General features: G+C 41.0%; 1 protein-coding gene across 3 annotated transcripts in view; it reads right to left on the bottom strand.

The window, feature by feature from the left end:
* SP3 (Sp3 transcription factor) overlaps window positions 1-27078 on the bottom strand; it is a 50547-nt gene that overhangs the window by 17228 nt on the left and 6241 nt on the right. For 2 of the 3 annotated variants that reach the window (XM_036320771.1, XM_036320773.1), the window contains exon 4: window positions 21505-22864. In XM_036320771.1, the coding sequence (XP_036176664.1) occupies window positions 21505-22864 (1360 nt within the window). Of the gene's footprint in view, window positions 1-21504; window positions 22865-25419; window positions 25474-27078 lie in introns of those variants that run through there. The other variant, XM_036320772.1, reaches the window with a different exon arrangement.

Below are 27078 nucleotides of genomic sequence, written 5' to 3'. Positions count from 1 at the left end.
AGAAAGACTCATGGACACAGACAACAGGATGATGAATGCCAGAGGGAAGGGGAGATAAGGGGAGGTAAGAGAGGGTAAAGGGAGAGATTAAGTGATGATGGAAGGAGACTTGACTTGGGGTGGTAAACATACAATATATAGATGAAGTATTATAGAACTGTATACATGAAACCTGTAATTTTATCAACCAATGTGACCCTAATAAATTCAAAAAAACCTTTTTTTTAAATAATGAGTATAAACAAGCAAAGAAAGAAATACTTAGTTTACTCTTCTTCCTAGAACAGTGGTTCTCAACCTTCCTAATGCCGCGACCCTTTAATACAGTTCCTCATGTTGTGGTGACCAACCATAAAATTATTTTCATTGCTACTTCATAACTGTAATTTTGATACTGTTATGAATGTAAATATCTGATATGCAGGATGTATTTTCATTGTTACAAATTAGACATAATTAAAGCATAGTGATTAATCACAAAAACAATATGTAATTATATACGTGTTTTCTGATGGTCTTAGGCGGCCCACAGGTTGAGAACCGCTGTCTTAGAAGAATATACCTGTCCCAGAAGGATACACCTGCCCCCTCCCTGCAGAAGATAACCAGAAAATCCCATCTAGTTACAGCAGCAAGCCCAAAGACAAGGGTCTATGGATGATGTGGAAATAACTGATCAGGTCCAGATGTGGTCCCTCTTCACAGAAACCTATTTACTAAAACAACAAGTTATCTACTACTCTTTACACTGATTTATTCATGTAATTCATCTACTCAAAAACTTTTAAGGGCTCCTTAAGTTAAAAATATTAAAATCCTCACTAGTAGTAGTATTCAGTGCTCTCCACTCTCCTACAAAATGTGTCCTATTAGCCATGTACTGATACTATTACATCATTTCCCAAAGTGGTCCTCACAATTAACCCAATGAAATACTAATCTCTGGAGATGTATAATCTAAAATTGAAAAAGGATGCTGCTTCCTTGCCTTAGCAATCTCTCAAATAATTTTTATAACTTATTTAATAATGCCTATAAATATCTTAACCATTTTTGAGTGGAATGTTAGGCTATGAAGCTGTCTCCTGGATAGGCTGGCTCTATTCTCACTTATATTGCTTTTTGCCTTATTAGTAAACATCTTCCCCTCATCTCTCTACCTATCCAAATCTAAATTCATCTAATGAAGTTCTCCCTTCTCTATGTATAGTTTTCCTTGATAACGGGAGCCCTCTTTGATTTTCCACTTCTCTGAACTTCCACACAATTATTTGTATCATGCAATTAGTAACATTACATTGACTTATATTGTCAATTTCACAATGGTTTATATTGTTGATTACTGCTCCATGTGTCTGCTTTAAATACCCCCAACATGCAAGTCTCAAGGGAATATGAACATGTACATCTCTTATAGACCACACAATATTTTTTAAAGGCTAATTATCTATTTCACTAAATACAGTTCCATCCCAAGAAACTTGTTCAACTACTCCGTTCTCTCAAGTTCTTCAGCTTTTACTAACCCTTTCTCCCAAGTAGGCTGCCAAAATTTAAGCACCAAGGGCATTTCTAAAAAAATTTTCTGGCTTTCCCCTTAATATTCAGTAAAAAACAAAAATACTTAATTTAATGCTACTGGATATTCTCTGAAATTGATTGACTACCTTCTTCATATTATAGGTGATAAAGCAGGAAAATAGTCTAAACAATCAAAACCCATCTTCAAGGTTTTCATAGAACCATAAAATGCTCGACACTTTTTTTTTTATAATAAATATTTTTAATTAAGTCAAACACCAAAGCATAAATGTTAACATTTGATTGTTAGAAAATATAGCATTTGGCTTATGGAAATAATAACCACTTTAAATGAAATTTTTGAGGCACTTGGGTGTAGAAAGTGCTGGAGAATAAAGTAGAATTTACTTTCCTGCTCCTGAGAGCAATGAGAATCTGATTAAATCTTCCGTTTTCAACACTGTTAGCATCACTGACCTAAGGAAAGATTCTGGCTGAATTGGTCCATAAAACATTTTAAGTTCCAGTATATTTTAAATGGGCAAAATTTCACTAACAGTTCTTAAGATTTCAAATTCCTTTAAGTCTGTTCACTGAAATGTCAATAGACAGAAGCCAAAGAAAGAATGAAAACTATGAGCTAGGGGCTCACTAACCCAAACATCGCAGGGGATTTTGATATCAAAATTAAAGTCTAATCTTTCTTGCAGATTGTTTCCTTTTTAAAAATTATAATCCAAAATGTCCACTAATCAAAAACAGGAGAGGATAAAACCTTATTATAACAAAACCTTAAATATATACAAAAGTAGATTATAACAAAGCCCAGGGTATCCATTACCCAGTTGTGACAATTGTTCAGCTACATCCCACACTACCTCTGTTATTCTGAAACAAATACCAGACATAACATTTCATCCACAAATATTTCAGTATGTACTACTCCAAGATAAAGAACTTAACATCATCATGTTATTCTAGAGTAAATACATGAAAGTTACAGTGTTAAAAGACTTTGGGGGGGGGGGGGTCATTTAAGTTTTCTAAATTCCCTTACATGTAGGCAAGACCAAATTTAAAATTCCTTTTACTTCTCTTGGTTTCCTCCCCGCACCCCCACCCCGCCCTGCACCCGCCATATAGGATGGTTTCTGAAACAATTCTAAATGCCAGTAGGCTTTAAAAGGTACAAATTTAATACAATTACACAATTGGTAGTCATATGAAATAAACAGGTACCATGAATCTGAACAATGTTAATTATTTCAAAAGCAAATAGGCAAAATTCACATTACATGTTACCCAAAAATCTATGCCTATTCTGTATCTATTACTGATATTTCTTCATTTCTAAAAAACAAACAAACAAAAAAAACACAGAAAGATGAATAAGAAATTGCTGAATTCCAAAAGGAGACAAGCATGTTATGTAAAACACAAAAGAATATGGATGCTATTAAAGAAGCAGCAATTTAAAACAAGCAGGAGGTCAGGAAAGGCTATGGGACAAGACAGTATCTGAGCTAAGTCTTCAAAGACATCAGTGGGAAAATTAATCCTCTACTCCTCTCTGTTACTAAAATTCAACATTCATAGACATACATACCATTTACCACATTATATCAGAATCTTCTACAAGTCTGTCTAACCAAATGGTTCTCAAAGGGAAAAGGGAATTTTGCCACCCATGGGACATTTGGCTATATCTGAAGCCATTTTTTATCATGACTGGAGGTTAAGGGATGCTGCTTTCATCTAATTGGGTATAAGTGAGAGATGCTGCCCACATCATTCACCTCACTTCATCTCATCACATTGATATTTTTTTCAATCGCAAGAAGGTGAATACAGTACAATAAGATATTTTGAGACCACATTCGTATAACTTATTACAGTATATTGTTGTCATTGTTCTATTTTGTTGTTAATCTCTTAATGTATCTAGTTAATAAATTAAACTTTATCATAGGTATATATGTACAGGAAAAAACATAGTATATGGAGGGTTTGGTGTTATCTGTGGTTTCAGGCATCCCTTGGGGATCTTGAAACATATCCCCCAGATAAAAGGGGGACTACTATAAATTTTTTAAAGAACTTTAAATGCACCAGAAAGAGGAGGCATGAAAAACAGATTAAATGTTATTGCAATGGCCTAGGAAAACAGTAAAAGCCAGATTAACAAAAGGAGAAAGAAGAGGAGAACAGATCTCAAAAATATGGCAGAGCCCTAGCTGGTTTGGCTCAGCGGACTGAAGAGTCCCTGGTTCAATTCTGGTCAAGAGCACATACCTGGATAGCAAGCTTGATCCCAACCCTGGTGGGGGAACGTGCAGGAGGCAACCAATCCACGTGTCTCTCTGACATCGATGTTTCTCTTGGTCTCTCCCTCTCCCTTTCACTATCTCTAAGAATCAATGGAAAAATATCCTCAGGTGAGGATTAACAACAACAAAAATAAAAAAGGCCTGTACCTTTCTAACAGGAAACAGAGAAGTTAACCCTACACCTGCATCTGAGCAGCTAAAAGTAACTGGAGAAATAACACAATTGTGCTAATTACTCACGGTGACACCCAGTAACCCCTGCAACTCTACATCTCACCAGTAATTTCACTTTCCAGTTCTCTCAAGATAACCAGTTCAGAACTTCTTTCTTCTTAAATTTCTAACACCTGTCCTCCTCATTCATCTCAGCTTGTTTCTTATTACAAAAGGAAAGTAAAAGAAATCTGACAATAATTACCTTATCCTCCTACCATCATATCTGCATCTACAAAGTTCTATCCTATCTATGCCTTTCCCATTAAAACATGTTTATCTGCAATATTATGTGGTCAACCACTATACCTGTGTCCTATATTTCATCTTGCTTGCCTTCTTAAAAACTTCCTCTTCCTGCCTCATCAATTTCTCACTCTTTACTGACATTTCCAGAAAAGCCCTCCTGTGACCTCAAGTCCACCTCCAGCTACCATCTTCTATTTCAATGTTCCTCTTAACAGGAGGAAAAAAAACTTAAAATATCCTATATAATAAAAGAGAAACATGGTAATTAGCCATAACTTCGCTACCCTTCCCATTGGCTAATCAGGGCGATATGCAAATTAACTGCCAACCAAGATGGCGGCCGGCAGCCAGGCTACTGACACGAACAGGAGGCTTGCTTGCTCCAGTGATGGAGGAAGCCAACCTTCCCCGCCTGCTGCTGCTGGGCTCTGAGCTGCTCTCTAAGAAACACTGTTACAAATATAGAAGCTAAACAAAACCCCAGAAACCTGCTTTCAGCCAGCTGGGATCTCAGAGCTGGAGTCGCAACAAAGTTTCAAATACAGAAAGTAAACAAAGCCCAGAAACCTGCTTTCAGCAGCCGAGGTCTCGCAGCTAAAGCCAGCTCTCAGCTCCAGTGACAGCTATAGAAGGTAAATATATCCAAGAATAAAAAAAAAAAAGGAAAAAAGGAGAGGCTGGGAGCTTTAGTCACCCGCTAGCCTGAAAACGGCCCTCAGCCCCTCACCCAGACTGGCCAGGCACCCCACTGGGGACCCCCACCCTGATCCAGGACACCCTTCAGGGCAAACCAGCCGGCCCCCATCCATGCACCAGGCCTCTATCCTATATAGTAAAAGGGTAATATGCCTCCCAGCACTGGGATCAGTGGAGCAGCGAGGCCTCAGCGCTCAAAACCCCTGATGGCCCTGCAGATCTGTGTGTGACAGGGGGCGGGGCCACAACCTCCCTATCTGCCCTGCTCTGTTCATGACAGGGGAAGGCGCCCCAACCCCCTGATCGGCCCTGCTCTGTGCCTGATAGGGGGGAGCTCCCCAACCCCGACTGGCCCTGCTCTGTGTGTGACAGGGTACGGCACCCCAACCCCCCCATGGGCCCTGCTCTGTGTGTGACGGGGTGGAGCCGCAACCTCCCCATCGGCCCTGCCCTGAGTGTGACAGGGGGGAGTGCCCCAACCCCCTGATCGGCCCTACCCTGAGTGTGACTGAGGGTGGCATCACAACCTCCTGATCGGCCCTGCTCTGTGCATACAGGGGGGAGCTCCCCAACCCCCTGATGGGCCCTGCTCTGTGTGTGACAGGGTACGGAGCCTCAACCCCCCTGATGGGCCCTGCTCTGTGGGTGACAGGGGGCGGCACCCCAACCCCCCAATCGGCCCTACCCTGAGCGTGACTGAGGGTGGCATCGCAACCTCCTGATCCGCCCTGCTCTGTGCATGACAGGGGGCGGTGCCCCAACTCCCCAGTTGGCCCTGCTCTTGAGCCCGACCAGGAGCTGCGGGGCAGGCACCTAGGGATTGGGCCTGCCCTCTGCCACCCGGGAGTGGGCCTAAGCCAGCAGGTCATTATCTCCCAAGGGGTCCCAGACTGTGAGAGGACACAAGTGGGGCTGAGGGACCCCCCTCTCCCCCCCAGTACACAAATTTTTGTGCACCGGGCCTCTAGTTTGTCTATAATTACTGTCGATACTTCCTTTCTTCCCTTAACCTCTTTTTCTACTCAGGCTTTACTCCCCAGCAATCCACTGAAGCCACTTGTTATCAACAACCAGAATCTCATTCTCTATCATCTTATGTACCCCCCACAATATCTGAAAAGTTAAGAATGCTCTCCTACTTTCTTAAGTAGTTTATTCACTTGGCTTCCAGATATCTCTCTCTCCTGGGAACTCTTTGTTTCCTTTGCCAGCTTTCTCCATCTCTCGCCCTCTAAATGTTGAAGTTGTTTTAGTATTTAGCCCTAAGGATTTCTCTCAAGTTAGTTAAGTTTCTGGTCCTGAATTTCTATTCGCTTCTTTAACAAATCTGCTATGCAATTTTAGTTTCAGTGGAAACAAAAAATTTGTTTCCAATTCTGTTAAAATTTGTTCAAGCTTGGCTTATCACCTAACCCAGCAATTTTTAACCTTTTTCATCTCATGGCACACATAAACTATTACTAAAATTCTGTGGCACACCAAAAAATGTATTTTTTGCCAATGTGACCAAAAAATTAGGTATAATGTTGATTCCTTCACATTGGACTATTATTGTGTTGGCTGCTGTCATATTTTTAATTTTACATTCTAAGGGGAAAGAGGTCAGCACCCCTGACAAAATAGTCAGGTATTGCATGTTTTAAAAATTCTTACAGCATACCAGTGTGCAGCCATCAACTGCAAATTGCTGACCTAGACCATAGTAAACATTCTAGTGTCTGGAGTTACAATGTCTTATTATTTCTGTCGTCTGTTGTTTCTCTGGTTCTTATTCCTGGTGTCTCACCTGGTTCTCGCTCCTGGTATCTCATTGCCTCAAATACCTAATCACTTTTGATTCTGTGCTGGACACTGCATTTGGAAAACCTAGAAAAATAACTTGAAGCTCAGAATGATACTATCTATGATACTTTCTAATTTCTATCTATATTCTTCCCCTACTAAGTTATTAATTTTCAAACCAGTTTCACTTCAAAATCACTTGGAGACTTTTAAAATACATCTTTCCCAAGCCTCATGCAGAGCCATTAAATTAGAATTGGGAGGAAGATGAACTGTTGGCATTTTTTAAAAGATCCTTGTGAGATTCTACCATGCAGCCAAATGTTGCAAAACTATTACCCAGATTATTTCATCTGGTCACATCTATCTACAATAATAACTCCAAAAATTTTATCTCTATCCCAATTTTATCTTGACCTCCACATTCTGATATCCAACTGTGTTCTTGAACCATCCACTTGGATAACTAACAGGCATCTCAAATTTAACAAAGCCAAAACAGAAGTCTTAATTCTCCCTTTATTTACCCTATCCTTCCCCAGACTTTCCATATCACTAGCCTAGCCAATCTCACTATCTTCTTTTGCGAGTATTACTGCATTAGCCTTTCCAATTCATGGTCATTAAAACCCCACCCCCTTCATCCCTATCTGCCACAGGGATCTTTTAAAAATATAATCAACAAACAAAAAGTGCTGGTGGGGATGTGGAGAAAAGGGAAACTCTAGTGTACTGTTGGTAGGAATGCAGAATGGTGCAGCCACCATGGAAAAAAACAATATGGAGTTTTCTCAAAAAATTAAAAATGAAACTGCTATTTGACCCAGCAATCTCACTTCTGGGAATATATCCTAAGAATCCTGAAACACCAAACAGAAAGAATATATGCACCTTTATGTTCATAGCAGTGTTATTTACAATAGCCAATATCTGCAAATAGTCCAAGTGCCCATCAGCAGAGGAGTGGAGAAAAAAATAGTGTGTGGTACTCTTCCCCTTAGCGACAGCATAGATGGACCTGGAGATTATTATGCAAAGTGAAATAAACCAGTCAGAGAAAGACAAATACCATATGATCTCATTCATATGTGAAATCTAATGAATGAACAAAATAAACTGGTGAACAAAACAGAACCAAAAGCATGAATACATGGAATAGATTGACAGATGGGGGGTAAGGGGGATGGGGAACTGGATAAAAGGAGAAGAGATTAGCCAAAGAACATACATGCATAGCTCATGGACACAAAATAACAGTGTGGTGAAGGCCAGGGGCAGGCAGGGACTGGATGGAACTGAGCAAAAGAGGGGGGAAATGGAGAACATCAGTACTATTATAAATAAAAATAAAAAAATACTACATACTTGTTTCATTGATCAAAAAGTAATAAAATGATGTCATTTCCCCAATCAAAATCCTCCAATATTTTCCTATTAAAAAATAAAACCCACCCTAGCCAGTTTGGCTGAGTGGATAGAACATCGGCCCGCACACTCAAGAGTCCCAGGTTCGATTCTGGTCAAGGGCACGTACCTCAGTTGCAGGCTCAATCCCTGGCCCGTCAGTGCGCATATGGAAGGCAACCAATCGATGTGTCTCTCTCACATCAATGTTTCTCTCTGTCTTTCCCAACCTTCCATTCTCTCAAAAAAAAAAAAAAAAAAAAAAAAAAAAAAAAAATTTTAATGGTAAAATATCATCAGTGAGGATTAACAAACAAAAATCCAAATTCCTTACCATGGCTTATATTATGGCCCCCGCCTACTTCCAATCTCATTTTCTAACACCACTAAGCTCCAGCACCTTGCCTCATTCTCTCTTCTTGGAATACTCTTTCCTCCAGATCTCAATATGACAGGCTCCCTGTGGGAGAGCACTGACCACCAGGGGGCAGCTCCTGCATTGAGCGTCTGCCCCCTGGTGGTCAGTGCGCATCATAGCGACTGGTCATTTTGCCATTCGGTCACTTTGCATGTTAGCCTTTTATTATATAGAATAGTTACTTATGCTCACATTATAAATTTCTGTAAAAAGGCTAAAACTATCCTCTATAAAATTATCTTCCTAAAAATTACAACACCCTTTACCCATAGATCCTTCTAGCCCAGGGGTGGGCAAACTTTTTGACTCGAGGGCCACAATGGGTTCTTAAACTGGACCGGAGGGCCGGAACAAAAGCATGGATGGAGTGTTTGTGTGAACTAATATAAATTCAAAGTAAACATCATTACCTAAAAGGGTACCATCTTTTTTTTTTTAGTTTTATTCATTTCAAACGGGCCGGATCCGCCCGGGCTGTAGTTTGCCCACGGCTGTTCTAGCCCCATCCCACACCTCTTTTTCTTTGTTTGCATGCTTAGCGTTTCATTTCTTCTTTAACAATATAAACATTAACTACCAAGAATGATTGCCATGAATTAAAACACAATAGAAAAAATTGAGTTCACGATGATACTCCATAAAGAAAAGAGAATCTCTAATGACAGCCTTAGACGAGTGATGGTGAACCTTTTGAGCTCGGAGTGTCAGCATTTTGAAAAACCCTAACTTAACTATGGTGCCGTGTCACATATAGAAATTTTTTGATATTTGCAACCATAGTAAAACAAAGATTTATATTTTTGATATTTATTTTATATATTTAAATGCCATTAAACAAAGAAAAATCAACCAAAAAAATGAGTTCACGTGTCACCTCTGACACGCGTGTCATAGGTTCGCCATCACTGGCTTAGATACCAACTCATTCCGAAAATAAATAAGAGGACGAATTTAATAGTTTATCCTGCCTTTCTTGTACAAACTGTATTTTAGAATACTAAATACAAATAGTTAATAAGAAAAAGTTCTTTATTGAGGAATCACAGCTATTAATACAAAAGGATTGAGAAAAATTAGAAAAATCCTCATTTTGCCAACCTTAATGAAGTAAATGAACCCCAATAACAATGAAAAGTTACTAAAACCAGTTGCTGAAAATCTGAGACTGGGAGGCACATCAACCAATTTAAATACACAGTCCTTGTCTGAATCTTAATTTCAACAAATCAATTCTAAAGATGTTTTTAAATCAATTGTGGGAAATAAAACATTGCAAGGATATTAAGGATTACTATTAAGGGATTACTATAAATTTAGGGTATTGTAAATAATGGTACTGTCCATATGCTTTAGTTCTAAAACTTAATTTGATACCAGAATCGCTTTATATGTTAAGAATTAGAGAGGACTTAAAGGAGTTTTTGTTTATGTGAGTTATACCTATTCACCAGAGAATGGGCAAGAGGGAGAATGACTGAAGTGCCCTTCAACTCTTAATTAAGTATAAAGTTTTAAAAATCCATTTTTGTGGTAATTCCATTCTCTCACTACTAATTTTAAAAAAACCCAGCTACCAATTAGTCTACAACTATGCAGTTTTCCACGGATAATGGAAATTGTAAATATTAGGTTTTTGCTTTAAAGAAGTATTGATTTCTATAAACCTCTCTTCCTACCTCAATCACCTAACTGCATTTTAAATATGGCCATTGTTAAAGGATAACTGTATTTAGATAAAACAAAATCTGGTAGAGGTCTAAAATGTGACACAAAGTCTTGGCTTGAATTAAGGGGAAATTTTCTAACTAGAAAAGACGTTGGAAGATATGTAAATTCACTTTGTCTCCTCCTACACAGTTTCAAATATATAATAGCAGACAAAGTAAAAATAAAACTTTAAAAACAGAAGTTCTCTAAAACAACATGCATTCTCAATGGGCAAGAAATGAACAGAAATAAAAGCAGTGAATGAGATTGTAGTTTTGGGTCTGATGAGCTCTATGTTCCAAGAAAGATGAGCATTTGATTTCTAAGCCATAAGAGGCTCTCAATATAACTCCTTTTGATGAGAAGGGGCCCAGAGTCAGATTCACTGCTTAAAACAGACTAGAATAGAGAGTCATTTTTGTTAAAAGGGAGCTTAGAAGTCAAAGAAATCCCAAAGCCCAAAAATGTGCATTCTTGTGTATGTGGAAAATTGTTACATTAACTCCATATTTAACAAAAATAAAAATGCAAAGCAATCATGTCAATGTTTTCAGCATTTCATCTGGGCAATACTATGTCTTAACAGATTAAAATTTTACCCTGATTTTCAGGTTGGGAAAAAAACACACATCCTAAAATAATTTATCTTCCTTCGTACCAATAAAAAAGACAGTACAATCCAAGGGCTGGTTTTCCTATTACCAAATAGTCCCAAAATTAAAATTTCCTGTTTTTTATGCCTAAACTAGAGGCCCTGTGCACAAAATTCCTGCACCAGGGGGTGAGAGGGTAGGAGGGGTGTCCCTCAACCCTGCCTGAGCCCTCTCGCAATCCGGAACCCCTCGGGTAGCATCCCTAGGCCTGGCCAGAGATCAGGGCCTATCGGGGCTTTCCTTCCACAAGCTGCCGGCAGCTGGCCGTGGCCCTGCCACTGCCACTGCTTGCCATCTGTACGGCGCTGCCCTCCTCCCCCCGCCACTGGTTGCCTCCCTCTGAGGGTGACAGGCATGGGGTGTGATCACTTGGCTGGCCTGGGCCTTCCTCTGGGGTGCAATCTCTGGCCGCTCCTGCACACCCGCCACAGCGTCGCTGGCTGGTGGCCTGGGCCTCCCTCTTTGGGGCGATCGATCGTGGAGCCCGCTCCCACTGAGCCCCCTGCAGAGGTGGCCTGGGCCTCCCCCTGCGGGGCAATCGTGGGGACCCCTGACCAATTGCATTGCACCCGCCTTGGCTGGCCTGGCACCTGTGTGTGTCATAGCATGGTCATCCAGAAAGCCGTTCTGCTGTTCAGTCATTCAGTTGATTTACATATTACGCTTTTATTATAGACTAGAGGCCCGGAGCACGAAATTTGTGCGGGGGGGGGGGGGGGGGGGTGGTCCCTCAGCCCAGCCTGCACCCTCTCCAATCTGGGATCCCTCTCACAATCCAGAACTGCTGGCTCCCAACCGCTCGCCTGCCTGCCTGCCTGATTGCCCCTAACCACTTCTGCCTGCCAGCCTGATCACCCCCTAAACACTCCCCTGCCAACCTGATCGCTGCCTAACTGCTCCCCTGCTGGCCTGATTGCCCCTAACTGCCCTCCCTTTCCGGCCTGATTGCCCCTAACTGCCCTCCCCTGCTGGCCAGCTTGTGGTGGCCATCTTGTGTCCACATGGGGCAGCCATCTTTGACCACATGGGGGCGGCCATTTGTGTGTTGGAGTGATGGTCAATTTGCATACTGCCTGTTTATTATATAGGAATATGCTGCTGTGTACATGGCAGCATTTTAACTTTTCTCAATTCTTTCCTGATCCCTTAAAATTGGGACAAAATTCAAATTTAATGGCCTTCCAGACAAACTTCCTTGCCACATTCAATAATCTAAGTTACTACTTTTTAAATTCCTTTCTTTTTATCTAATTCATAAAGAATTGCTATTTTGACAGTATTTAAAATAAATTGCTGTACTGAAACACTCAGTGCTTTATACCACTCTTAAATTCATGACCACATAAATCCACAAAATCACAAATTCTCTACAGATGTTTTTCTAACATATATAGAATTCTATAACCTTAACTTTGTAGAAGCTTTAAAAATTTATTTCTAAAAACCATCTGCTATGTCTTCAGAAGTCTATCATTCTACCAGTTCTCCAACTTTTTAGTCTCAAGACCTCTTCTAAACTCTTAAATATTACTGAGGTCCTGAAAAGCTTTTGTTCATGTAAGTTGTGTATATATTAAAATATATTTTTATTGATTTCAGAGAGGAAGAAAGAGGGAGAGGGAGAGAGAAAAACATCAATGATGAGAGAGAATCATTTATAGGCTGCCTCCTGCACACCCCCTACTGGGGATCGAGCCAGGAACCCAGGCATGTGCTCTTGACTGAAATCAAACCCGGGACCCTTCAGTCCAAAAGCCAAACCAGCTAGGGCTAGTTGCATATTTTAATATTTGTTGGCTATATTAGAAATTATGAGAAATTTAAATTAAAAATAAATCTATTAGATATTAACACAAATTAACATTTTATGAAAAACAACTGTTTCCCAAAAAATAAAAAGTTTGATGAGAAGAGAGGTCATGTTTGATATTTTTGCAAATCTTTTTTTATTTACTTTTATTTTTTGGTTAATCTTCACCAGAGGGCATTTTTCCATTGATTTTTAGGGAGCGTGGAAGAGAGAGGGAAAGACAAAGAAACATCTATGTGAAAGAAACACATCAATTGGTTGCCTGGGCCTGGGAGGAGCCTGCAACCAAGGTACATGCCCTTCACTGGAATCGAACCTGGGATCCTGTGGTCTGCAGGCCAATGCTCTATCCACTGAGCCAAATCAGCTAGGGTTGCAAATTTCTTTAATGTCGAGGTTAAAAGATAACTTGAGTCTCATGTATGCTTCTACAATCAATCTGTTGCAATATGTGGTTTGTGCTGAAGCACATGAAGAATATCTAGTCTCACAAAAACATGTGGCTGGAAAAGGAAGGGGTAATTTGATAGCCTTTGGCCAATTATGTGTATCCTTTGATACTACACCAAACTTGACAACTAGCAATTTCTTAAAGGTCTGTTGCAATGTAGAATCTGAAACCATGTTGGTAAACTTTCCATATGCTTTGTTACTGTTCTACCCCTAATTTTAAATGGATCTCTTACCCATGCATGATTTTGAAAAATGAGCTGGTCATTTGAAAACTACTGGTTCACTGAGTAATCATAAACATCTTCCAAACATTAGTGCATATCCTATCTAATAAAAGAGAAACATGGTAATTAGCATACGACCACTACCCTTCCCATTGGCTAATCAGGGCAATATGCAAATTAACTGCCAGCCAAGATGGCGGCCGGCAGCCAGGCAGCTTGAAACTAACATGAGGCTTGCTTGCTTCAGTGACGGAGGACTCCAACGTTCCCCGCCTGCCACTGCAGGCCTCTGAGCTGCAACTCTAAGCAACTATGTAACAAATATAGAAGCAAAACAAAACCCCAGAAACCTGCTTTAGTCCGCCGAGCTTCAGCCAGCAGGATCGCAACATTGTAAGCAAAGGCCAGAAACCTACTTTCAGCCGCGGAGGCCTAAGAGCTGGAGGCAAGCCTCAAAGCTAAAGCTGGCCCAGAATAAAAGAAAAAAAGGAGCGGTTGGGAGCTTCAGTCACCCCCAGCCTGAAAACAGCCCTCAGCCCCTCACCCAGACTGGCCAGGCACCCCAGTGGGGAACCCCACCCTGAAGGGTGTGTGACCAGCTGCAAACAGCCATCATCCCCTCACCCAGGCTGGCCAGGCACCCCACTGGAGACCCCACCCTGATCCACGACACCCTTCAGGGCAAACCAGCCGGCACCACCCATGCACCAGGCCTCTACCCTATATAGTAAAAGGGTAATATGCCTCCCAGCACCGGGATCAGCAGAGCTGCGAGGCCTCCCGGCACCGGGATCAGCGTGACGGGGGCAGCGCCCAAACCCCCTGATCGCCCTGCGGCTCTGTGTGGGACAGGGGGCGGGACCACAACCTCCCTATCCGCCCTGCTCTGTTCGTGACAGGGGAAGGCGCCCCAACCCCCTGATCAGCCCTGCTCTGTGCCTGATAGGGGGGAGCTCCCCAACCCCCTGATCGCCCTGCGGCTCTATGTGTGACAGGGTGCGGCGCCCCAACCCCCCCCCCCCCCCCACAGGCCCTGCTCTGTGTGTGACAGGGTAGAGCAGGGGTGGGCAAACTTTTTGACTCGAGGGCCACAATAGGTTCTTAAACTGGACCAGAGGGCCGGAACAAAAGCATGGATGGAGTGTTTGTGTGAACTAATATAAATTCAAAGTAAACATCATTACATAAAAGGGTACGGTCTTTTTTTTTTTTAGTTTTATTCGTTTCAAACGGGCCGAATCCGGCCCGCGGGCCGTAGTTTGCCCAAGGCTGGGGTAGAGCCATAACCTCCCCATTGGCCCTGCCCTGAGTGTGAGAGTGGCGGCGCCCCAACCCCCTGATGGGCCCTGCTCTGTGGGTGATAGAGGGTGGCGCCCCAACCCCCTGATGGGCCCTGCTCTGTGCGTGACAGGGGGCAGTGCCCCAACCCCGATTGGCCCTGCTCTGTGCGTGACAGGGTACAGAGCCCCAATCCCCCTGATGGGCCCTGCTCTGTGAGTGACAGGGGGCAGTGCCCCAACCCCGATTGGCCCTACTCTGTGCGTGACAGGGGGTGGCGCCGCAACCTCCCCATCGACCCTGCCTTGAGTGTGACGGGATGGTGCTCCAAACCCCCAATCGGCCCTACCCTGAGCGTGACTGAGGGTGGCATCACAACCTCCCGATCGCCCTGCTCTGTGTATGACAGGGTGCGGCTCCCCAAGTCCCCAATCGGCGCTGCTCCAAGCACGACCAAGGGCTGCACCTAGGGATTGGGCCTGCCCTCTGCCACCCGGGAGCAGGCCTAAGCCAGCAGGTCGTTATCACCCGAGGGGTCCCAGACTGCGAGAGGGCACAGGCCGGGCTGAGGGACCCCCCTCCCCCCCGAGTGCACAAATTTTTGTGCACCGGGTCTCTAGTATATATATGTATTATATATACTGTAATATATATATATATATAGGCTCAGCAACTGAACACTGGAACAACCAGAACGACCAACCAACCAGTCGCTATGATGCACACTGACCACCAGGGGGCAGATGCTCAATGCAGGAGCTACCCCCTGGTGGTCGGTGCGCTCGCACAGTAGGAGCACCACTTGGCTGACCAGGATTAGCGGCTGCTCCCGCATTGGGAGCAGTTGCTAGCAGGCCCAAGGTGAGGCTGAATCTCTGCACCGATCAAATACCTGAGACAATCCAGACTCTGGCCTGACCCCACCAGCTCTCTAAGGTGTGTTCTAGAAAGAGCGCAGGGAGCTGACATAGGCAGATGGTAAGAGGGGATGTGACTGTGGACCCTCCAGGAGGCTGTCCTGATGACTGAGGATCCTAGAGCACAGCTGCCTTGAACATCCCCAATGGTGTCACCGACCTGGCATCACACATCAAGGATGTTCACCTAGTGGCTTTGGGGTGCAAAGCTCTCTGTCAGGTTCCTCCAAAACACAGAACATGCCTTTACCCAAGACATTACCCCAAAATATCAGCTCAGACTTATTTCATTCAGCAGTCGCTCAGAGGGTGGGTCACAGCCGCTCAGCTAACCAGTATAAGCAGTGCTCCCACAGCTGACCGATACCCGCAGGCCACGTCCCCCACCAATGCACGAATCTGTGCACCAGGCCTCTAGTTTTATTATAGTATAGTATTAAAAAAATCCTATTTATTAAAAATATCACCATCCATATCTCATCAGAAAAGTAATTATTCACAAGCTATCAAGATCATAGAAGTAGATTCAAGTTTTCCCAAATTCTAATTGTCACCATAAAACCCAAATTTTACCATTGACAACAAATACTGTTAGGATTTTTTCCTTTAAGTAATGCTCACTTCATTCATTTTTTAAGACAAGATCTCACTTAAATACATAACCAGCTTGTCAGTCATCCTTTCAAGTGAAAAGTGTTTCATGAAATTAGTATATAGTTCAGCTTGCAACTCACAGAACTACACAAATAAAAAAAAAAAACATTTTTCTAATACAATCATTTTAAAGTGCTTTATTAAAAGCATATTCTTTAACACAAAAAAAAATACAAAGACATGTAGCAGGAACTGCAAATCAAAAACCCAAGGTACCACTTCATACTAATTAAGATAACTATAATAAAAAAAGGAGAAACCAAGATGGCGGCATAAGTAAACACCGGAGTTTGCTGCCTTGAACAACCACTTCAAAAATATAACTAAAAGACGGAACGGACATCATCCAGAACCACAGGAAGGCTGGCTGAGTGGAAATTCCACAACTAGAAGGAAGGAGAAAAGCATACCGAGACTCAGAGGAGGCACAGTGCGGAAGCAAAATACAAAGGTGCGGAGGTGCGTGCGGAGTGGGCGGCTGGCTGAGGGGTGGTTGTTTTCAATCGGGAGGGAGTCTCAGGCTCTGGGCTCCAATTCCAGGCGTGTCTCTGGGGACCCAGACTCAAACAGGAGAAGCGGGACTGTCTGGCATAGGTCGGAACTCGAGGGCAGCTTTCTCTCGGAGGGGCTGACAGGGATTTCCAGGACACTGAGAAGCGGAGACGCCATAACTGCTAGCCCCGCCCTGTTGATCCTGTGGGACCCGCCCCACCCAAGCCCTGCAGGGAGGCTTTTGCTGGGTAGCCTCAGGCAAAGGCTAGATTAGCACCTCCCTAGAGATCCAGGAGCCAGGAAACCCAGAGGTCAGAGTGGGACCATCCAGTTTGCAGCTCCGTGGAACCATAAAAGACACACTCAGGGGGCAGACTCAGGGAGCACCAAAGCCCCATTGAAGCAAGTCTTGCCCCAGAGGGGTGTCTCCAGCACAGAAGTTCTCCCACTGCAGACACAGCTGACTCTCACACCCAATTGGCCTGGAGGTCAATTACTCTCAGTGATACCTACAACAATCAAGGCTTAACTACAACAAGACTGTGCACAAAGACCACAACGGGGTGCATCAAGAGTGTCCTCCTCAGGTAACTGGGGAGGCTGAACCACTGGGCCCTAGAGGACACTTAGCACAGAAAACCACTTTATCAACACAGGGAAGCATAAAAAATGAAGAGACAAAGAAAAAGGACACAAATGACAGAAATGGAGGAAAGCAAACTACTGGATATACAGTTCAAAACCAAACTTTTAAGGTTTTTCAAGAATTTTCTAGAAACTGCTGATAAACTTAATGAGATCTACAAGAAATCTAATGAGACCCTCGAGGTTGTGATAAAGGACCAACTAGAAATTAAGCATACACTGACTGAAATAAAGAATATTATACAGACTCCCAACAGCAGACTAGAGGATTGCAAGAATCAAGTCAACGATTTGAAATACGAAGAAGCAAAAAACACCCAACCGGAAAAGCAAAATGAAAAAAGAATCCGAAAATACTAAGATAGTGTAAGGAGCCTCTGGGACAGCTTCAAGCGTACCAACATCAGAATTATAGGGGTGCCAGAAGAAGAGAGAGGGCAAGATACTGAAAATCTATTTGAAGAAATAATGACAGAAAACTTCCCCTACCTGGTGAAAGAAATAGACTTACAAGTCCAGGAAGCGCAGAGAACCCCAAACAAAAGGAATCCAAAGAGGACCACACCAAGACACACCATAATTAAAATGCCAAGAGCAAAAGACAAGGAGAGAATCTTAAAAGCAGCAAGAGAAAGAAACTCAGTTACCTACAAGGGAGTATCCATAGGACTGTCAGCTGATTTCTCAACAGAAACTATGCATGCCAGAAGGGAGTGGCAAGAAATATTCAAAGTGATGAATGCCAAGAACCTACAACCAAGATTACTTTATCCAGCAAAGCTATCATTCAGAATTGAAGGTCAGATAAAGAGCTTCACAGATAAGGAAAAGCTAAAGGAGTTCATCACCACCAAACCAGTATTATATGAAATGCTGCAAGGTATCCTTTAAGAAAGAGGAAGAGGAAGAAAAAGGTAAAGATACAGATTATGAACAACAAATACACATCTATCAACAAGTGAACCTGAAAATCAAGTGAATAATCTGATGAACAGAATGAACTGGTGATTATAATAGAATCAGTGGCATAGAAAGGGAGTGGACTGGCTATTCTTGGGGGGGCAAGGGGTGAGGGGGATGCGGGAAGAGACTGGACAAAAATCGTGCACCTATGGATGAGGACAGTGGGTGGGGAGTGAGGGAGGAGGGTGGGGTGGGAACTGGGTGGAGGGGAGTTATGGGGGGGAAAAGAGGAACAAATGTAATAATCTGAACAATAAAGCTTCAATTAATAATTTTTAAAAAAATGGACAACGATAAATGTTGGTAAGGATGCAGAGAAACTGGAACCCTCATACATTGCTGGTGAGAGTGTACAAGGTGCAATCACTTTAGGAAACCATTTTGGAAGATCCTCAAAATGTTAAATATAGAATTACCATACAATCTAGCAATTCCACTGCTAAATATGTATCCAAAAAATGAATGCATGTCCACACACAAAATATGTACACATAATATTCATAGCAGCATTATTCATAACTAGAGGCCCAGTGCACAGATTTGTGCACCAGTGGGGTCCCTCAGCCTGGCCTGCACCCTCTCGCAATCTGGGACCCCTCGGGGGATGTTGGACTGCTGGTTTCAGCCTGATCCCCACAGGCCTAGGCCGAAACCAGCAGTCCAACATCCCAAGGGATGTAGTAGTGCACAAAGCCGCAGGTGGCCGAGCAGGAGCCTGAGCCCTGGCCGGGAGCCACACCGCTCCCACTCATCTCGGGCCCCACTGCGCCTGCAGCCATTTGGTAGCACTGCCTCGAAGGCAGGAGGGGCTTGTGCCGCCACAGCTGCATTTGCCAGCCGTGAGCCCGGCATCTGGCGCCCATCAGTCAGCTGAGCAGCACTCCCACTGTGGGAGCGCACTGATCACTAGGAGGCAGCTCCTGCATTGAGAGTCTTCCCCCTGGTGGTCAGTGCAAGTCATAGCGATCAGTCGATCAGTGGCTTAGGCTTTTATATAGAGAGATAGCCAAAACATAGAAACCTTGTCCATCAACAGATAAATGAATAAAATATGGGATATTCGTACAATGGAATATTATTCAACCACAAAAAGAATCTTGAAAATATTATGCTAAATGAAAGAAGCCAGATGCAAAAAGCCATTTATTATATGATTTCATTAATATGAAATGGAATTCTACTGATATGAAAGGCAAATCCAGAAAGACAGAAAGTAGATTAGTGATTGCCAAGGGCTAAGGTGTGGTGTGTGTTGAGGGGACACGGTGGGGGGGGGGGGGGGGATGAGGAGTGACTGCTAACAGATATGGGAGTGGGGTGGGGGGGGGGTGATGAAAATGCTCTAAAATTAGATAGTGGTGATGGTTGCACAAGTCTGTGACTATATTAAAAATCACTGAATTGTATACTTTAAAGGGTGAATTTTATGGGTTGTGACTTACATTTCAATAAAGCTACTATTTTTTAAAAACATTCACACTCAAGGTTCAAGATTTAGTAAAAATAACTATTTAGACTAGCTTAACAAGATAATTCTTCAGTGAAATGCATGTTTAACTGCAAGTGCAATGTCATAAAGAATATAACTAGTATAGTTTTGTGCCACTGCTTTGATTTGTGCTAAGACACAAGCAGTTTTAGCCACCATCAGCGAAAATGTCAACACAATGAAAAACGCAAATAACTTCAGTATTATTATGAAAAGTAGTTTGACCTCAAGGACCTCTAAGAGAATCATAGAGATCCCCCAGGGGTCCACAGACTACACTTTGAGAACTATTGCTCTAAACCACAGCTTCAGAAGACTCAAGTGCAATTAAAGGCTGTCCAAGAACAGACCTGAGGCTTTAAGACAATTCCAATTTTCTAAGCATATACTGCAAATTTTTCAAAAGAAAAAAAGGTAGTCTTTATTGTGATGGAAATTATTTCAATAAATTAAATTTAAATAAATAAATAAATAAATAAATAAATAGATAAAAATTAAATTTAAGCATCCCAATTTAAGAATTTAGAATCACTGACTTAATGGAGGGTTAAAATCTCCACAAAATCCCACCCTGCCAGAGTGACTCAATTGAGTGAGCTCCTCCTGTGCACCAAAAGATTGATGGTTAAATTCCCAGTCAAGGCACATACTCAGGTTGCAGGTTCTCAAATATGAAAAGTAAAATATCAAAGTTTCTCTCTCACATTGATGTTTTTCTCTTTCTCTCCCCATTTCCCTGCCCCCTCTTTTCTTTCCTGTCTCTCTAGGTCAATGAAAAACATATCCTTAGGTAAGAATTTAAGTATTAAAAAAAATTTAAAATCTCCTAAAAAGAACAAATTAAAGTAGAAGAATAAAAGGATTTAGTACAACAGAGTAAGATGTCATCTAAATAAACAACATTATAACACATAATGTTCATAGCATTTCTTTTAAAACTATTCTATTTAATTCTTGCACAAAAAAAGAGTAGACTTCTGAAATTTCTACCCCATACTATAAAATAACAACATGTCTAGCACAACTAAGTTCAAAGCCCACTACACACTTATAAGAATAAACTGTCAAAGAATCAAAGAATTTTAGGTCTGGGAAGCTAACTTAGATATAGTTACTTAGTCCAACAACCCAATTTTACATGATGAGGAAACTGAGTTTTGCAAGAGAAAAAGTAACTTGCCCAAAATCACACAGCTAGCTAGCTACTGGCTGAGACAACAGTACCATGTTTTTACTATGCCAGATTCCCCAATTAGATATAGTGCAGAAAACACTGAACTTACATCACACCAAGGATGACCAAGACACTTTACCTGCCAAATAAAAATTTTGTAATGTCTGACACCACCAATCAGATGTGAAAACAAATACAGAATTGAGTAAAGAAAAACTACAAATATACTGGCATAATGGAGAAATAAATCCTTGACTTCAAAAACTACAAAATTTCAATGAACAATTTGGAAGACACTTTGATGTCTACTTTTCATACAAATTTAGGGTAACACCTCTAAAGATAGATACTGATAAACATCTAAAGCAAAATATTTCCCTACATATTAACAAATCACTGAACCTATCTATGGTTACAATATGACTTAAGACTTACCTGCAGGACTGTCAGCATTCTCTCCTGGGTGTAGCTGTATACCAGTAGAATCTATAGAGTTTACTGTAACTGTCTGTAGATTTGGCAACTGACCAGTGCTTAGACTAACTGGAGTTGAAGTCAGGGCTCCACCTGCTGCAACTTGACCAAGCGTAAGTGTCTGAACAGGTGTCAAAGTTATTTGTTGGGCAGCAGTATTCTGTATTTGCAAATTCTGCAAGTTCTGGACCCCTTGTACTTGAAAGGTTTGCCAAGTTATTTGTCCAGAAGGGGACACTGTCTGTGCCTGAATTAAAAAGGTTCCAGGATTCAGCTGCAACTGAAGATTTTGCAAAGCCTGTTGTGATATATTTTGACCACTTGCTTGCACACCATGGATTGTCTGTGGTGTAATACCTTGCACAATTTGGGCTTGACTGGTTGGATGCTGAGACTCTTGAAGTTGTAGATGTTGTACAACAGGCTGTGCTGTAGAAACCTGAATATTCTGAGCCTGTGTCTCTTCAGAAACAGGCGACTGGATGTAATTTCCCTGAAGATCTGAAGAATGGACTTGCCCACTAGACGTAGTCAAGCTATTTGTGTTTTGTTGCAATATACCTGTACTATCTATAGTAACAGGCAACTGTGATGAAGAGGACGTTGGCACAAATAAATCTGTATCAGTATTAGTTTCATTAATATCAGGAGAAACCCGCTCACCAGTCCTTTCTGAATTGTCTGAACTATCCATAGCTTGTCCTGTATTTATCAAATGTCCATCGGCATTAATGCCTGCAGTCATTGTCTGAGAACTGCCCGAGAGTCCCAAAGAATCTAGATCAACACTGTTGATTGGTACAAAGGTAATATTTCCTGGCAGACCAAGAGGCACATTAGCAACTACTTGGGTTTGGCCAGGAAAAGATGAACCACCAATTGTAACTCCCTGAACCTGGACTTGACCAGTCTGTGGTATGAGATTCTGAATATTAGCAGGAGGTGTTCCAGAGGCAAGCAAGGTTTGATTAGAGCCAGGAATGATCTGAATTTGACCACTTTCTTGATTTATACCTCCATTATCTGAAGTTCCTGTGAAGCCAATCTGAACCTGTTGACCATCTGTTGACTGAATCTGTGGTATTACTTGATATTGAACATTGGACACTGTACCATTCGATGACTCTGATCCTGGTGCAACTGAAAATATTTGTTGATTCTGCAAATTCTGAAGGGGAAGAACATACTGCCCACTCGAAGTAGCAGCACTGGGAATCTGTACTAGATTACCCGCTTCATCTTTTATAGTTGTAGGTGTGGCTGACAAAACCTCCCATCGGTTTGGTGCTCCTCCTAACTGTACAGCAGCCAAATCACCTGTCTGGATGAAGAAAACAAAAACTGTTTTGAGATATATATTTGTAGTAGAGTTAAACCAGTCCTCAAAACTCTAAAAACTGATATAAATCCTCCTACCTAAAAATAAAAGTTATCTTAATAACACAGTGGAGTTCAAATATAGAAGCAGTACTATATAACCTACAGCCCTGGTTAGAGCATCATCTGATACACCACAGTTGCAGGTTCGATCCCCCATCAAAGCACGTACAAGAATCAACCAATGAATGCACAAATTAAGTGGAACAACAAATCGATCTTGATAGTCTGAGTTCAGGCTCTCTCTCTTCCTCTCCCCCCCGCCCTTCTCTCTCTCTTAAAAATTTCAGAAAATAAACTACAATAATTATCATTTCCAATTTTTTTATTGTAAAAATAACCCATGCTATTTGAGCAGGAAAAAATTTCAGTAAGCAGTCTTTGCTTTATGACCATTAACTGATCTTTTATTCCCTCATCTATGATCTCTAATGCTATACAATTAAAAATAATAGAAGTGGCTAGAAAAAAAGTATAAACAGCTCGAACCAAACATACCTCAAACACTGAAAAAAAATTCAAAAAATATACAATGCACTAAAATATCAGGTGCATTATATATGAGAAAAAAAGAAACATTAGTGCAGTGTTATCAAACCATGTGAATTAGATTTGTATATTATTGATCTAAACCTTTAATGAAATAATTAAAGCAACGCTTTTATGGCATGTATTAATGCACTCCAGAGCAAACTCATGGCTAGGGATATTCTATTAGCAATTCTTTATTTTTCCCATGAATTACTTTTAAAAAAATGACACCTTTAAAAATTTAACGAGGAAAGGTTATTGCCCCATGACTACATGGCAAAGTCACCCCATCTGAAAAGTTTTTCTAAGATCCAAGAGCCAGAGGATATAAACTGTGGCTTTACCTAGTATTCTTTTTAAGTTTACAGTAAAGTGCCCAGCGTTTACATTTTGCAATCTGTGACCTGTTGGAAACTCAGGTATCATCCCAATACTTTAAAAATAAGATTTGAAAAACACCAGTGTAGAAAAGCAAAACGCAATAAAATCCTACATGTCAATGTCAAAGGACAGATTTTTTAGGGCATAGTAACAGTAATGTCTAGCATTTGAGCTGTGTTTTTTTTTTTAAATGCCAAGTACTCTAATTGGGGTTTATGAGATTTTATTATTTATTCCTTTCAACAATCCTGAGGTAGGTGTTACCATTATTCACATTTCACAGAGGAGAAAATTGAGGGACAAATCACAGAGCTATCAAATGCCAAGACAAGATATAAAACTAGGCCAAGTCAAACTCCAGAACCTAGGCCCTTAAATACTATACCACACTGTCTCCCACTAAGACCAGGGATAAAGACATGAGGAATAAAACCCTATATTAATTACCATCAAAATAAAACAATTCCTATCCCACTTCCTTCTAGATCTATGTGATTTCCTAAAACACCACATATCAGTAGACAATGAGAGCATACGCATATCTAGCCCAGCATTCTAAACCTAGGATCCATGCCTGAGTTTCAAAGCATCTTTGAATCCTCTAATAGCTACCAACTTTTGAGAAAGTGAAAAGTATAATGAGGGAGGGGAGGATACTGTGTCTAGGGTTTAAACATATTTTCAAAAAAGGTCTGTGACCATAAAAAAAGGTTAGACAAATACTGTTCTCTCAACATAACCCATTCCACATTTTTAATACAAATATCACAGAACCAGAAGATCTTAAGTTTATTAAAGAAACTCATTACCTAATTTTCATATAGAAGCACAGTTAAAAGTATATATTTCAATGAATAAAACCACAGTATTAATGACACAATTCAAGATATTTGCGCATATCTGTTAAAATGAAATAAACATATGAGTAATCCCATGAAATACACATCTTTTCCATCAAATGGTTCACAATCTATCCAAGCAGCCATACACATAACATGCTACTATATGTGAAAAGAATATACTAGCCATATGATCAAAACACTATTTGGGAACATAAAAGACTAAAAAACAAATATCCCATATAAGTTATATTTAAAGTAACCTTAGAATAAAATTTAATAATTCATTTTGGGTAGTTAGAAAATAGAGACAGAGGAATTAATAAAGGTATAAAAACAATAAAGTCACAGACAAAAAGAAACATGTAGGTTGGTGTTCAAGAGAGGATCCAGAAAAGGCTCAGATTCAGAGAAAAGGAGAACAGAACTAGACATTTTTATCAGGGCCTGTAGTAAATGGCTTTGTAGATTCTGCTAAGAAGTTTGGACTTTATCCTGCGCACAGTGAATGAAAGCTATAAAAGGTACAATCAGATCTGTTTTATAAAGATAAACTAAGTGAAGGAGACTGAAAGGCGGAAGAGAGTACAAGCAGAGAAACTGTGGGACCAGTACAAACATCTAAGCCTGAACTAAAACAATGATCACTTAAGTACAATCTTTTGCCCTAGTCAGTTTGGCTCAGTGGATAGAGTGTTGGCCTGAGGACCAAGGGGTCCCGGGTTCAATTCTGGTGAAGAGCACGTACCTTGGTTGTGGGCTCGTGCAGGAGGCAACCAATCGATGTAAGACACATCAATGTTTCTGTCTTTCCCTCTCCCTTTCACTCTCCCTAAAAATCAATGGAAAAATATCCTCGGATGAGGATTAACAAACAAAAAATAAAAAATAAATGAATGAATGAATGAATGAATGAATAATACAATCTTTTAAATCTATTAAACTTATTAAAATGAAGCACCAAACATTAATGTCACACATCATTCAACTTCTATCTGGTACAGAAATTAGAAGGTTAAGTCATCTTTCCTTATGTTAAAGTAACAATTCACATTTCATTTCAGTCTCTCTTGGCATTTTAAATAAACTAGAGATATGTTAATCTGTACTTTATACTGAAACCTGCAGTACAGTATGTCTAAAAACCAATTCTTATCTTAAGGTTATTGATCACCTTTAAAGAATCAACTGTTGAATTTTTTTCTGACTAGCATTAAATTTACAATTATTTAACTTATATAAAAGAATCTAGTGTCTCAGATACAAATTAACTTTATAATGCTAGCATTTAGACCCTTTATCATCTTTTTAAAAGTTAACTTATGACATATAATGTATTCTTTTCACAGAAAAATAATAGGGCAGATATTCAACCATCAGTGAACAGCTTTCTAGACAAGAAATTCTTTGAAAATAAATACAACTACTCAAATGACAATTCTGAGTAAATACTATCCAAGCACACCCCTCCCTCTCCAGAAGCTAAATAAACTGTAGTACCACTTTTTTCCAACAACGCAGGTCATTAATTGAAGGGAAATCCCCTCCTCCAAAAAAGAAACTACCAAAAAAAGGGAAATCCCCAAATCTAGGACAAAATGATTTGAACGTTTTTTAATAAAGTGAAAAACATATAAAAATATTTATGCCCTGGCATGTGTCTCAGTGTTTAGAGCATCCTCCCTTACACTGAAGGGTAGAGGATTCCAGGAGAGGGCACATAAGCAGGTTGAGGTTTTGATCCCAGTTGGGGGGCATGCATGAGGCAGTCAACTGATGTTTCTCTATCACATCAATGTCTGTCTGTCTCTCTCTCTCTCTCTCTCTCTCTCCCCCTTCCTCCCTCTCCTGCCTTCCCTCACTCTCCTCCTCCCTTCCTCTCTCTCTGAAATCAATGGAAAAAAATGTCCTCAAGCGAGGATTAAAATTTATTTATTTATGTATTTATGCATTTATTAATGTTGTTTATTTATTTGTTTATTTACCCCACGCGGGGGGGGGGGTAGCTAGGAACAGCAAGAGATAATAAAGAAAAAAAAAATACAGCAATAAGCCCTAGCTGGTTTGGCTCAGTGGATAGAGCGTCAGCCCTGGACTGAAGAGTCCCGGGTTCAATTCTGAGCAAGGGCCTGTACTTCGGTTGCAGGCTCAATCCTGACCCTGGTCGGGGCATGCGGGAGGCAGCCAATCAATGTGTTTCACTCACATTTATGTTTCTCTTTGTGTCTTTCCTCCTCCCTTCCACTCTCTAAATATTCTTGGGTGAGGATTAACAAAAAGAAGAAGAAAGCAATAAAAGATGTTTTTCTTTAATGAAATAACTTACAGTTTTAAAAGATTTACTAAATGCTAATTTTTTAAACCCTCACTACAGAATCTTTTTTAAACTGATTTTTAGAGAGAGGAA

This window comes from Myotis myotis, unplaced genomic scaffold (assembly GCF_014108235.1).
Source record: "Myotis myotis isolate mMyoMyo1 unplaced genomic scaffold, mMyoMyo1.p scaffold_m19_p_8, whole genome shotgun sequence".
NCBI classification, from domain to species: Eukaryota; Metazoa; Chordata; class Mammalia; order Chiroptera; family Vespertilionidae; genus Myotis; species Myotis myotis.
The sequence above is the reverse complement of the archived record's forward strand: the minus strand, read 5'-3'. Positions and strand labels throughout refer to the sequence as shown.